General features: G+C 35.7%; 1 protein-coding gene across 1 annotated transcript; it reads left to right on the top strand.

Moving 5' to 3' along the window:
* Positions 1-6,874: 6,874 nt before the first annotated feature.
* Positions 6,875-13,059, top strand: LOC106662059. Its single transcript, XM_014385863.2, has 3 exons — positions 6,875-7,031; positions 12,284-12,460; positions 12,719-13,059. Exons 1-3 carry the CDS (start codon positions 6,875-6,877, stop codon positions 12,883-12,885), a joined length of 501 nt encoding a protein of 166 aa, XP_014241349.1. The 3' UTR covers positions 12,886-13,059.
* The last annotated feature ends 1,611 nt before the right edge of the window (positions 13,060-14,670 follow it).

Here is a 14,670-nt window from a genome sequence, read left to right as displayed (position 1 = left end):
TTCGATCCACTCGGACACTAACTTCCGTTAACCGTTTGCCTGTCTGATAAAAGCTCAAAATGTAAGAGGCCGAACCTGTCCCACCAAATTCACAGCACACTTTTTTTCGTGCATTCGTTCTTTTATACGATATAAAATGTTTTGATCCTTTTGCTTAGATACTTCAGCATACTGATACAGCCGGCGCCACACTAGACGGAATGTGACGGAAATTTCGCGACGAAAAATCCACCCAACCCGAACACAAGCCACATATACAGCGGAAATGAACGGAATGACTTTAACGACTGTTCTGACATGCAGTTGATAACGTGACTCAGTTGATCGTGTACGGTACAATGAAAAACTTTTCATTTTGTGTATTTACAAGGCAAAGGAGAAGCAGAAGAAAAAGAGAGAACATTGGATTCCTCCATTGAATATGAAAAGGGTAGCACTTGGTCAATTAACAACTGTCTGCATGGGGAACTTAGACGCTATCCCGTCAAGTTCTTCCAGTACTATGGGATGATATAGAACTTCCACAATAAATTGGTACAAGTCCATACTAGATCAGCTTCACTTGCAGTTTGCATGTAGGACTGCCTACCTCTTTAATTCTATGCTTGTCCGTCGACAGTGTGGCGCACCCCATCTTCTTTCTACGGTTTTGATCTGTTTAGACGGAACCCTGCAGAAAATTCTGTCGACGGAAGCTGGTGCACAAACGGAGCTCGACGGAGACATTACGACGAAAATGTCCTTCTGTCGCTGGCTGTGTTTTGAATGTATGCTTGTCCAACGGAAATTTCCGTCGCGAAAACTTCCGTCGCATTCCGTCTAGTGTTGCGCCGGAAACTACAATTGTTCGTTACCAGCGAAGAGTATGTTACATATCAACACTTTTCATTAGATAATAATTTTCTTGTGATTTAAGCCTTCTTGCAAACTTGGCATAGACATCTTGATGGATGGTAGATGCGTGTAATGCTTTAAATGTAAGATATTTTAGTTGGCAGTAATTTGTTTTTTGATTTAGTACATGTTAAAAAGACCCAGATATATTCAGAGTATCATCACTTAATGAACGTATTTCTGTGCGGTTATTAAGATTGAAGGTACTGCACATCACTTTGCATCTGGCAATGGCGTGTAAATAGCTTTGTGTTTGTTTAACTGAAATAGCAACGACTGTCTGAAAAAATGTTTACCGGCTGCCGCTGTTTGGATTTCTCTGAAATATTTGACTAATTATACCATAACCTGCGTGTCACGGGCTTTCTAATGGCATCGTCAATTAACCGCATGACCCCCGTCTTCAGCCGGGCCCCGTTTGATGGATGGCTGCACAACGGCAAATGATCCGCGGCTGACGACAATACTGGCGGGTCGCGGCGGGTCCTTTTCGGGCTACTTTGTGTCCGATTTCCCCGGCTCCTTTCTACCTCATATCAGCCCTAAAAAGAAATTTAAAAATACCGGAAATAAAAATGGTTTATAGTGGAGAAGAAAGCCTGATCCCCCAAGGATAATAAAACTGTACCTGCCAAATTATTAATATTATAATTGTAAGATTTCCTCCTGTGGACTGTGGGGTGATAAAACTATAGTTTGATAGTTACCTACCGTCGATCTGCCTAAACACGCTGATTTTTAAAAATAGGTAACTATCAAATTATAATAACCTAATTATGTACTAACTTCTTGAAGAATAGTCTTTCTTAGTTGATACTTTGCTCCGTGGAATAGATGAGAACATATCAACATGAATTAATACATATTTACATACTTCTAGGCTTTCAAAGAACCTAAACCACTACGATCTGCTTATTTACCTTCTACCTGACCTGATAGAATAATTATACTAAAGCCCGATTTGTAACCAAAGGACAAAAAAATGTTCTAAGATGTTAGGATCTTGGCTCGCAAGGTTACACTTACCCCATTAATTACCATAAAGTATACGGGGAAAGAAAGTTTTCAAGGCAAACGATACCAACGGACCCACCTGCTGTGTCCCGTTTCCGGCACCCAGTGGGCCAATCTGACCCCGGACCTTTATCACCAATGCCGCTGGCGAATGTCTGATTCTTCACTAATTTTTAAAGTTTCTTTGGGTCCCACGAATAAGGAAAACTAATTTACTTTATATATTTTATGTAAACTTGAATAATAGGACGTGTCTCTAATTGATTAACTTCTGATAACTGTAAATCCTATGCCAGGTGAAAGTCATTTATTAGGTGAAACATATTTAAAATATATAAATGTAAAAAAAAGAAATATAATTATATTTTTAAAACTTTTCGAGGGAATTCATGGAAGCTTAAAAAATAATGTCATTGCGGATTTCTACATAAAAAATAATATCAAGTATCTATACCCGATAGTAAAGATCGGAAATCAATTAAACATGATAAAAATTGAAGTATAAATCTGTGGTTACAGTGAAAAGTGGTTTAAAGAGGAATTAATTACATGAAAAAATAACCAAACCATTTCAGGAAGCTTTGCTAATGTTGAAAGAATTATTCATAATTCGACCCTTTACTCGATTCCGGATTAAATTTTAAACCATTAAACGCGATTTCCATAAAGTTACGATTTCCGACTTAATCCGCTTAGTGTTGTAACCGCAGAAATAATTCGTGAGATTTCGTTCTGTGGTCTGCTGAGAGATGAACCTCTAATTTGGTCGTTACCGATAATTTTGGTCTGTCCTCACTGGGCTGGTCTGTCAAAACACGGATAACTATATAGTATCTATGTTGAATTATGCAAATAATTTTCTTTAGATTGTTATGTAAGGCAGACTGTCCTCTGATCCCAAAAGTAATTATGTCCTTTATAGTAGAAAGATATGTTTTGTCCCAAATCAGTCCAAGTTTAGCACATATATATATATATATATATATATACCTCATTTTATAAAAAGGTACTTTTTTTCTTCTTTTTTTTTAAAGGGGCAACAGGCAACAGCAGAAGTTATATCAACCCATTTGTATGTCGTGTTCGAATGCAGGGTCGCTGGATTCGAACCCGGGACTTTTTCTTTACAGTCATGAAGCGTCGTGTCAACGCCTAAACCGTTGCGGCCACCGACGCCCCCGTTGAGTTATTCTTTTCTAAATCTTTTCGAAAAAATAATTTTTATAGTTAATACGTGTAATTGTTTCCTAATGGCATTGCTATATCCTTTATCCCAAATGTATCTGAGCAAGTGCTTTCAGTTGTGAAACCTAATTGTACGTGGTATCAATGTTTTGGCCCTTAGCTAATTGATTCATTCTGTTGTAATAAATTTTGGAAATTCTACTGTTTTACATGCATTTTAATTTTAACTACCATCTAATGCCTGCTTTCAAAAGTTGAATAGAAATTTTCAGTCTTCCAATCTTCTTAAATAACCCGGTGTAGAACGTGGTAAGCAGCAATTTTTTGAAAACTTTTGATTGCAATTGTTCTATTTTATCAATGTATCTGAGAGCCCAAATTTCACCTCCGTGTAATATTTTTGTGATTCTACTATTGAATCCAAGAGAAGAGTTGTAGTGAACCATTTAATATTTTTTACTGCTTGCTGGATTAGACGGGTGCATTTTACCCTGGTAGGGTGTTCCGCTTAAAATGCAAATTCAATAAATCTTGAATTACATGCAATTATATAAATTACTTAATTTTTTCTCGGCTCTTCAGGACCATTGGCAAGAACGCTCAGACATGTTTCTAATATTTTTCGACCTAGTATCTCCAAAAGAGCCGTAGCTTCCAATTTACTCGGTCTTGCTTAGAAACGATAAATATATATTTAATATATAAGTATGCGTAATGTTTTTTGTTGTTTTTTACGCTGATTTGTAGTAAAGAAGACTTGACAAGAGTGTGAACGAGCGAGATATCCGGGTGAAACCCATGGCCCAGTAGTTCGGCGGCTTCTCACATTCAATCCCCCAGAATACTCGATGCTCCTCAGGGCGGGATTGAACCAACTCCATTCTCGCTAATAATTTACTTTTACTCTCCAGACGTCACGCACTCAACCCAGAGAGCATGATATTCCTCTAGACCCCTTTTACGCTAATAAATTACATTCATTCTTGTAAATTAACATAAACACATCACCGGATGGAACATAAAAGTCTGGTCATATTCACTCCCCCAGAGTACTCGATATTCCTGGGGGTGGGACTGAACCCACTCTATTCTCGCTAATAAATTATTTTTGCTCTACAGACGTCACGAACTCACCCCTGAATACTTGATATTCCTCGGGGCGAGGTTGAACCCACTCCATTCTAGCTAATAATTTACGTTCATTCCAATAAATTAACATAAACACAACACCGGGAACATAAAAGTCAGTTCACATACATTCCCACAGAGTACTCGATATTCCTCGGGGTGGGGCTGAACCAACTCCATTCTCCCCAATACTATAAAAAAGTTAATATATTTCTGCCTAAGGTCTACTGGGTGATGAACCTTCATCGTTTCAGATCAATATGGAAAAGCACATAATATCTATCTTAAATGACCTGTAAAATAGGTATCTTTCAAATCATCTTTTGGAAGACGTGATACATAAAAAAAGATTTATTTCTTTTGGAGGTTTACTAGGTGATGAGCCTATAACTCGGTAATTTCCGATTATATATGGTCCATTAAACCTCCCTTTTTTCTGTTGGACGGCAGAAAACGATATATTAAATAAACAGTGCAAAAACAGCCATGTTGCTAACCTTATACAGAGAGGGTAGGAATATAGAAGGTGGTGTAAAAGGAAACGAACAGGCTAAACAATTAACCAAAAAAAGAGGCAGCCCTTTCGCCCATGTTACAAGAACCAGAACTAGGTACACCGGAGAGTGTGATCAAGACAAAGATGAAAAAATGGATTGAAAAAGAAAACCACCTAAAAGGCACTGGACGTATCAGGTATAAGACAAGATAAGAACGTCGAAAATACCTCAAAAATAAGGAGACGAAGTAACTTTTTATATACAACCTTTTTGTACAAAATACTACAAACTAAAAACCCTATCTACATGTTTCATTATTTTCAATTGCAATGCAATATCCATAACTTTAGTCCCAGAACAGCTAATTACTTAATTTATCTACCAAAACACAGAACAAAAACATTTAACAATTCATTTACAATAAAAGCTTCAAAAATCTTTAACTCAATACCGAAACATACAGCTCAAATAAAAAGCATAAAATCAATCGAAGTAAAATTTACATAAACTTATAAGTAAATATGTTGAATATAATACTACAAATTAGCATTTACTTTATTTAGTATTTATGTACTTAACATCCCATAATATACTTATATACTTTTATTTATAGCTTTTATTATTCTCTTTTTTATTATATACATTTACATTAAATTTTAAAAGATTAATAAAAATTTTATTAGTATTTTATTTCATTTTTACATTATTATGTCATAATTCTAGAAGATTCTAATCTACTTTTCAAGAAATTTACGAAATTTTATATATAATATTGTTACTATAGAAAAATATAACTTACAAGTTCAACTTATTCACACTTTAGTTATTTACTCCATTTTTGATTTTACTATAAGTTATTATTTCTATATTATTACTGTTGCGACTATAAACAAATATAATTATTTAGATATCGTGAGATGCGGTCGGTCGGTGACCGCATCTCACGATATCTGAATAACTATCTATTAACGGTCACTAATCTCTACACATTTCTAAACAAATATAATTGTAATTACACGTGAAGTGTAAGAAAGGCCCTAGAGATCTAACTTTTGCCTGTATTTTAATAAATAAATCGTTAATCTCTCCCACANAGTCTCTCTTCTCTCTCTCTGTCCGTCTATTCCTCTGTCTTTCTATCATTCTGTCTGTCTGTCAGTCTCTCTTCTCTCTCTTTCTCACTCTCACTCTCTCTCTCTCTCTCTCTCTCTCTCTCTCTCTTTCTCTGTCTCTCTTTCTTACCAGGCAAGAAGATGGTAGAGAAACATACCGACTCTGTCAAAAGAAACCTGAAACGTAGACACATATTCTACTCATTCAAAGGCTTGATAAAACCTGGTCCGCACAGCCACGCTGCTCCCTCTGTGGCACTATTCACCAATACTTATTTAGGTCTGCGAGGCGATGGACTTAAGTTTTAACAGATCAAGATGATCGGCAACTGACAGATTTCAGGTTTCGGCAGATCACATTAGGAAATCACACAATTAGATAATAATTTTTCTTTACAGTACAGTTTCCAATAGAAAAACTGAATATATATTATGATTTCGATATTAGGAATAGATATAATATTATATATAATTGAAAGAATTATAATGAGATTTTGGGAAATTTTCTCAATAACTATAATTAGCCAGCACGGTTTCAATTTAGAAATTTTGACAAAGAGTTCATTTTTCTACAAAGGACTTTCAATACATAATATAATTTGTTTGATTTGTGATTTTGACCGGTCCTCACAAATCCAACAAATTGTTTAAAAAAAAAAAATATATATATATATAATGTAATTGAGTTAATATTGATTGTTTGAGTTTTTTTGAAAGTGTAAATCGTAAATTTTGTCAAAATCTGCCAAATTAATGCAGCAAATAACTAAAACCTTGTGAGTTAAAATCGGAAGACATTTTATCCTGTTCTTAAATGTTAAAATGCTTTAACTGAGGGTTAAACTATTTAATCTAACGACTGTATTTCCTCATAGTTGCCTATTTTTTCCTGATTCCGACCCCTAATAATCATATTTTACGAAGGTAACGAACTTTTGACCCGTCACCTCGCGTCAAAGGGGAACGAAGAGGGAGGTACTTTGGGAGGGGGCTTTAAATAGTAAGCTTCGCACTTTCGCAGCCAAAAACCACTATTCAAACGATATGGGTGCCGCGTGCCTCCTTTTGGCCCTCCTCCTCTGCATTGGCGCTACCGAGGCTTCGGGTCTTCAGGACGGCGAAACGGAGCGGACCGTCGTCGGGTTCGTCGCAAAAGGTGATGACGAAGTTGCTGACAAACAACGAAGCATTTCCGAAGCTAGTGAGTTCTTTTTTATCTACATCCGTCCTAATTATTTTTAGTAATTACGGAAAAATGATAGTTACACGATTGTGATCGACATCGAGAAATTTACGGGCTAATATGGATAAGAATTTGATTATCTGATTGATTAGAATTTTTTTTAATGCCACTGACGGATCAAAGATAACCGACTCCTTTCACCCAATTTTCTTTGTGATACATGATAAAGAAAAATACAATCCTACCACTAGGAACACGGAACACATAACGGAAGGACAAAGCAAACAAAAAAAAGGATTTCAGGTTATATGTCCTCTCAAATAATTAGTATTAAAATAGCATATGCTCTATGAAGTTTTTCATGTTATGAAATATTTACTTAAATTTATTTGATGAAAAATAATATTCACATGCAATATTTCTTAAATAAGAAAATGCTAAATTCTAGGACAACAACAGTTATGGTAGCTGTTAATAAATTAAATGATTATGCAAAAATACACCCTTAAATGTTATTTAATTAATTACGAATAAAAACTTGTTGTAGATTTTATAAATTTGACATTGTATCCCGTACAAATAAAAGACTTGAATAGAAGAATATTGACTTGGACCGCTTTGTACAAATTGTGTTCTGATTTTTATCATCAATTGAGGCATTTTTGGGATGATTTGTCCTATTATTTTCTTGCTTTTATTTTATTTTATTTTTTTTTGTAACTTCTTATAATCCGACCAATAGCTGCTAAATCCCTTTGTACAAAGCATATTAGGCTAAGTTAAAGTTTAAATGAATATAGAGATGATAAAGCAGAGAAGGACGAGAAGAATTTTGGTCGTCGTCCATATTTCAGACAAAACTATTTTTACATAATTTTCATATGATTATACGTCAACAACACAAAATACTTCGACAAACTAAACTCCTTGGAAAAACAATAAATATAATCAACTGCTTGGTTCGGTTCTGATTTATTTTCGGAGACCAGGTTCGGTTAGTGTAGTTTATGCTGTTCCCCTGTCATGCTTCCTAAGGATCGGTGGATCGGTTTCAAATTTAAAATTATTTTTCCGATTTTCGAAAAAAATCGTAGGCATTTGAAAAGAAAACACATGCAATATGCGAAGAATGCAGAAAATTAGAAAATTTTCCCCCAAAATTTGTATTCAGAAATTTTTCAGGTGCAGAAAACAACTATCAACTTTGTTTCTTCAAAAAAATGTCTGCTAAGTGCGTGGAAAGTGCAGCTACATACCATATCAACTTGTGAATGTGGAGACAAAAACATGAACAGACATGAAAGAAATAAAAGGAGTTACAAAGAAAATCGTGTAGGGACAATTTAGGAAAATTTAACCTCACGAGTCACTTCACTAAAAATCCTCCCCATCTCTCAACATTACCAGACCAGCAAGAAACACAACACGACGTACAAAAAGGTCGAAAAACGAACTTACTCGTAAACTTTGAAATATTCAAACACGACACATTTGACACTAAAAACCTCATAAACCCTCACATTGGCAACAGTTCTCATACCATTTTAATCTATACCATTCAAAATGCTAGTAATTGCAAACAAAAGGACCGAAGAAAACCGGTCTGAACAAAACACCCCAAACTTTCCACCAAAGGCATCGACAAAAAAAAATCACACGCACCCAACTCCCATATACAAAAAAGACTTGACTTCAAAGCAATCACAAGATTTCGACTGAAGATGGCAAAATGCCGAAACGTGTCTGACAAACGAACTTTGTGGCGATAGGCGGATAAAAATGATCAGTAACGACTAAATTGCAAATCATCACCAATCATAATTTAAATAAATTAAGATAAACTAATTTGACAGTGCCCACTTTATTACCTCACGTAATTTGAATCGTGGGTTTGTGGCCATTATGGATAATGACATCAATAGATTAGCTCTTAGTTCGGGGTGATTCGGTCAAGAAAATTGCTATTTGCGGTTATTGCTATTTAACGTTTTCCTGTATCGTGTGCAAGATTGTTTTGTTCAGACAATATCCAGAGATGTTAGTGTGGAGGAGCAAGATCAGGACCGGTAGGATTTGTGCACTCATCTCTAATCGCATATTGAAACCTCGCAAATACATGGAAGTGGTTCTGAATATATTTCAGATTTGGTGGTGGTTTGCTATTCTGTAACAAAATCACATACAGCTGTCAATTGAACAATTCTAAACAAGAGAGGAAAAGTCTAGTTTTTTTGGTAGAGCAGTTTGACATCTGTCTTATCACCACTGTGCTGATGTGCACAATACCATTAAATCTACTTTTCCTCACACACAAAGTTCACTTAGTCTTACTTACAGTGACTTAGCCCACGTCAAAAAAATCACACAGACAAACTGAAAATGGCGATGTCAAAAAACGTCTATCGGACCTACCCAGTGTGGATGAAATGAACGATTTTTTTTCATGAAACATTCATCCCTTGGATTTTTAAAAAGCCACTGACACGTTTTGTGATGATGTTCAATTTGCTCTTTGGTAATTTGTAATGGTGATTTACACTTCTTGAGACAAAGCTGTTTGGCAGTTGATAAGTACTTCGTGTAAGATAAGCCTCAATATGGCCTAGTATCAGTTGACTTAGGCCTTCATAACGTGCAGACAGGTAATGCCTATTGTGCTGATGTGCTCGTGGAATGTATTCTCATATATTCAATTAAATCAAGGTAACCCCCCTTTTAAAATGGGCCTAGAAGAAGAACTAGGTCAGAACCGTATGGTTGATACAGTGGAAGGTTGATCCCATCCATGATACTGTTGCAATTGGTCACCTCAAACCAACAAACCTATTAGACCTCCCTTCTAAAGATATACCTCGTGGATTATATAGCCTATCACCCCCTTGAAAATGTGCAATATGCCGGGTGTCCTTTTTACATGGCCCGGCGGAATTTCTCTTAAACAAATGACGCTATCAAAAAAAATACGTCGTTAATATTCTTATTCTAGTTTCAAATTTTTACCTTCTTTTGGAGAAAAACTGTACAGATACCTCAGGCCCAGTTAAACATCAAAATTATAAATACGACCCTATACATCCTGCCATATCGTTTTTGAGGATGTTTTACGATGATAATAATGGTGCAATCGGATTTTAAATCGGTCAAAAAATGACAAATGTCAAAAATGTCATTTGGTTTGCTATTTATTAATCACATTTTATGTTTGAACTGCCTGCCTTGCGTAAAGATCCAAAGTTTTTTTTTCTTTTTAACCACTCTTCACCAGTGCTCAGAGCGATAGAATAGATAGAAATGACAAAGTTATGGCAAAGTCATTTGGCTTGTTATTTATTAATCATTTTCGACCTGCCTGCCTTGCGTAAAGATGCAACTTACCCTTTTTAACCGGTACTCAGAGCAATAGAGTCAGGGGAGATGGATTGACAAGAATTTTCTATCTTTTGCCGCAGTTCTTCAAGTGAGTTGCTGGGTTATGATTGGCGTAGAAATTGTTTTAATTGGCCCCACAGAAAATAGCTAAGTGGAGTTAAATCGGGCGACCGAGGAGGCCAACAGATCGGGCCATGAGGTCATATCCACCTATGCAGGAAAAATTGTGTGCGGGGCACCCATCAAGCTTGGGAATCATTCTTTGTCGTTGTTGCAGAGGAACACAATCTAATAGAGTTGGTAAAAAAATGAGGGACTGATCACCATTTAAATTATTTTCGCGGAAAAAAGGCCCAGTTAATTTATTAACGAGAAGACCACACCATACGTTGATACTGTGAACCAACTGATGATGACAAGAGTACGAAATTCTCGAATTTTCCTCTGCCCTCGTTCGAAAATTCCAACGGTTCAATATGGGCTACTGTTAATCGACCTGGACCAGGCTCACTTCCAGACTGGTAAGTGCACATCAGCACAATCCACTCGTGGGTACTCTCTCTTCCAACATGGCTCGTAAGAAAAGGGTAAACTAAAAATGAATTAGATCAGGACCAAAAAGTACAGTGGAAAGTGGATCCTATCCAAATGAAAAAGTTTTTGTTTTTCTTGTCCAGAAGTATACAACCTGGCATTGTTTTGTTGAAACTTTGTCCTCTAATTACTTAATGAAGGATGACAAACGCCTCAACCCTCAAAAATACTATGATGTCCAAATACAGCTAAATTTCTTACTTAAAATAAAATATAGTTCGTCAATACTCCAAAAAGTCCAACAACTAGAGCAGGCTTCCCTAAGTAACACCTAACGATTCTACTTAATTGTAATTTGGTTATTACCAATCATTTTAGTCTACTTATCCTCACTAGACTAGGATTACCTCATTATTAACAATGACCTCAATTTTTGACACAACTTTAAATTTATTCCGATCAAAGCTTTCAGGAACTTGAAGCTCATTAAAAGGCAAAATATTTGCTATTAAAATCACCAATCACTGGTTTCTAGCCATCCGGAGTGTGCAAATTTCGTCGGCCGGTTCGATCAGTGAACGCTCGTGATTGAAAAATGAGGCCAACAAAATGCAAAAATTTGATAGTAATGAGTTCCTCTATTCGTAAAGACTGCCTTTGATGGGCTTGTATATCTTCGAATAAATTTCTCTTAACAATAAACAATAAAATTTATCCCCTGAGATCTTATCCATCATTGGTTTTAATCTCCCAGCTGGGTTTAGAGAATTAAAACTGGCAAGATTTGCAATTTGGTCATTTCTGATCATTTTTGTCTGCGTATCTTTCCTTAGTTAGGATTACTCAGCAAAGGTAAGCAGACCAAAATGTAATCACCAAATTACAGGTTCAATATTGGAAAAATAATTAATCTTTTTATGTTAGGCTTTAGGTTGAAATGAAAAAGTTAGTGCCACGAGCAGGATTCGAACCCACGACCTTCGGCTGCTCTACCACTTGAGCTATCGTGACTTCGATCCGCTCGGACACCACCTCTCCATCTCAACTCTCAACCTTTCGAATTTTCCTTCCTTTTTGCCATTTTTCAAATGTCGTGTAATTAAATATAACGGTTTTAATTAGACAAATAAATCTCACAATCTCTTTTGATTTTTGATCACTTAGTACTGGAAGCAGCAGCAAGCCTGTTTCCATGCGAAATAATCAGTTCCTTTAAATTTATATTCCATCAGGTTAACCAAATTAAAATAACTAAAGCCCTCATCAATGGTTTTACATAGTAGAATAATTAGGCTAAATGTCCTATACATTTTAAAAACATTTTTTTTAATGTTTGTGATTAATCGTAATTATTTGTTGAATATTAGGAGGAAAACAGAAAAAGGGTCAAATGATGCGGGTCCTTATGATAGTTAAGATGATTGCTGCATCATTCATAATCCCATCACTCGTTGCGATGGCGCTCTTTGCATCCTGGAAGGGCATCACCATCAGTCTACTCGCTTTCACCATTGCACTAGTCGCCGGCATCAAAAATCTCACAGGTAAAAAAATTATTATAGTTTCTCTCTTCTGTTTGCATTAATTAGTTGTTTGTCCTACTTCTCTAGAAAGAAGAATTTCTCATATTAAAATATCGCTTAGTCTTTGTAAATTATCTTTTTTTTATATTGTATCTCTAAAACTGGAAGTGACTGTTTGAATTTTGCTCCAGCAAATAATTAGAACAAGGGTGTAATGCCGATGGGTTAAGCTTTCCAAGCGTTCAAGCAGATATTAAACTATCTTTTTCTTTTTTTTAGCAAATAAGAAAACTGAGAAAAGCATACAGCATGTTATAGTCTCAAAAGCGCCCTCGCTTCATGAACACTGGTGGAGGAAATTAGGCAGCAACGGTTTTCACCATGACGAGCATCCCAGTGACTACAACGAATTGTCGCCATACAGGGAATACTACAGAAACTTGTAAAATATTGCCAAAGAAATCAAAAATTAGGAAATATTTAATTTATTATATTTATTGTCATTAGATGTAAGTAACTACTTGCAGAAATTTGTGCTAGTTACCAATAACTCCTTAAATTCACTAGTTTTCGTGGTTCGATTGAACAATTAATATCTTTCAATTAATTAAGGTTTTTGGTTGAGACAAAAAGCCAGTGTCACGAGCTGGATTCGAAATTCGATTGAAAAATGGCAAAAAGGAGGGAAAATTCAAAGGTGGGGTTGGGATGGGAAGCTGGTGTGCGAATGGATCGAAGTCACGATAGCTCAAGTGGTAGAGTAGTGGCGTATCTAGCCGAAGGTCGTGGGTTCGAACCGGCTCATGACATTGACTTTTTATCTCAACTAAAACCTTAATTAATTGAAAGTTACCAATAACATTTAATTTAAAGTTTTCAGTCATTTATTAATCCAGAAATGTTCCAGTTATTATAACAATAAAATTGTAATATCAAGTAATGACTGTAATCACACTAATAAAAAATAATTTTATTGTGCCATTATAACATGTTAAATGATAAAATTATATATTTTCACTGCAGTTATCCAAGAATCATGCCAATAGTGCAATTACACCTTACAAGAACTTATGCAAATAAAATGTGTTTATTGTTAGAAATATAATTTATTTTTATTCCAGTTAACTATCAAAATAAAATAATAAAGTGCCAATGAGGGCGTCGGTGGCCGCAACGGTTTAGGCGTTGACACGGCGCTCATCACTCTGAGGTAAAGGTCCCGGGTTCGATTCCAGCGAGCCTGCATTCGAACCCGACATACTTACATATGTTTTTTTTGTTTGTTTTTTTCAAAAACACCGGCACCCTTAGGGTATGCCTCTGCAGTTGCGAACCCTCGTAAAAAAAAAAAAGTGCCAATGAAAAAAAAGAGCAGATAGAAAAGTACTCCTTTAAAGACTATTATTCAGAAATTGTGAGATGCGGTCTGGTGTATTGTAGGTTTCAGAAAAACATTTTCTTTATCGTGCCAACGTTTCGATCTTTATTGAGATCATCTTCAGGGCTCAAAATGTTTGTCTTCTATGTAATTGTGCCATTCTTGCGTGTCGTGTTGAGAGTCGAAACGTTGCCACGATAAAGAAAATGTTTTTCCGAAACCTACATCACACCAGACCGCATCTCACGATTTCTGAATAATTATCGATTAACGGACACTAATCACCATACATTTAAAGGCTATACAGCATTTAAATTATTAATAGGCAAGCATTCAACCTACAAAAAGTTGTCGTTTTTACGACATTCCATATCACTGATGGTGTTGAATTGTTGTCGGGATTTGTGGAGGAGTATTGCTTCCTCATAAAACAACTTCCTTCATGGACTCCTTCCTAATTTATTCACCTTGAAACATATTTCATATGAACTGTATATTAAGAGTTTTGATACGCCTAAAAGGAAGCTTTTCAAGTCTTCTTGTATTTGAAGTGATAAGAAATGTCATTGAGTGCTTTCCAAAGCTTCGAGAAGTGTTTTAAATGTGTAGTATAGAACAAAACATGACTTTAACATCCTTATCTTGATTGACATTTATAAAGAGGTAAATGCCATAACGATTAACCTCATAATGATTATTAAAGTACCGCCTTACAGAATATTAAACTTCGAATTAATCGATCTTGGGGAAAAGTTTAAGGCTTGATGCCATCAGGTGGATTGTTAAAGTTAAAGCTGGTTTGTTGTATTTGTATTGCTTTTAACAAACCTGAGAAGAAGTGTACTACATGAAA

The sequence above is a fragment of the Cimex lectularius genome, unplaced genomic scaffold, assembly GCF_000648675.2.
Source record: "Cimex lectularius strain Harlan isolate CLEC.00 unplaced genomic scaffold, Clec_2.1 scaffold3, whole genome shotgun sequence".
Taxonomy (NCBI): Eukaryota; Metazoa; Arthropoda; class Insecta; order Hemiptera; family Cimicidae; genus Cimex; species Cimex lectularius.
This window is presented reverse-complemented; position numbering and strand designations above follow the sequence as displayed.

Coding starts and splice junctions, on each gene's coding strand:
- LOC106662059 (XM_014385863.2), top strand. CDS start 6,875: ATGGGTGCCGCGTGCCTCCTTTTGGCCCTCCTCCTCTGCATTGGCGCT. Junction 7,032..12,283: donor ACGAAGCATTTCCGAAGCTA/GTGAGTTCTTTT, acceptor GTTGAATATTAG/GAGGAAAACAGAAAAAGGGT. Junction 12,461..12,718: donor CGGCATCAAAAATCTCACAG/GTAAAAAAATTA, acceptor TCTTTTTTTTAG/CAAATAAGAAAACTGAGAAA.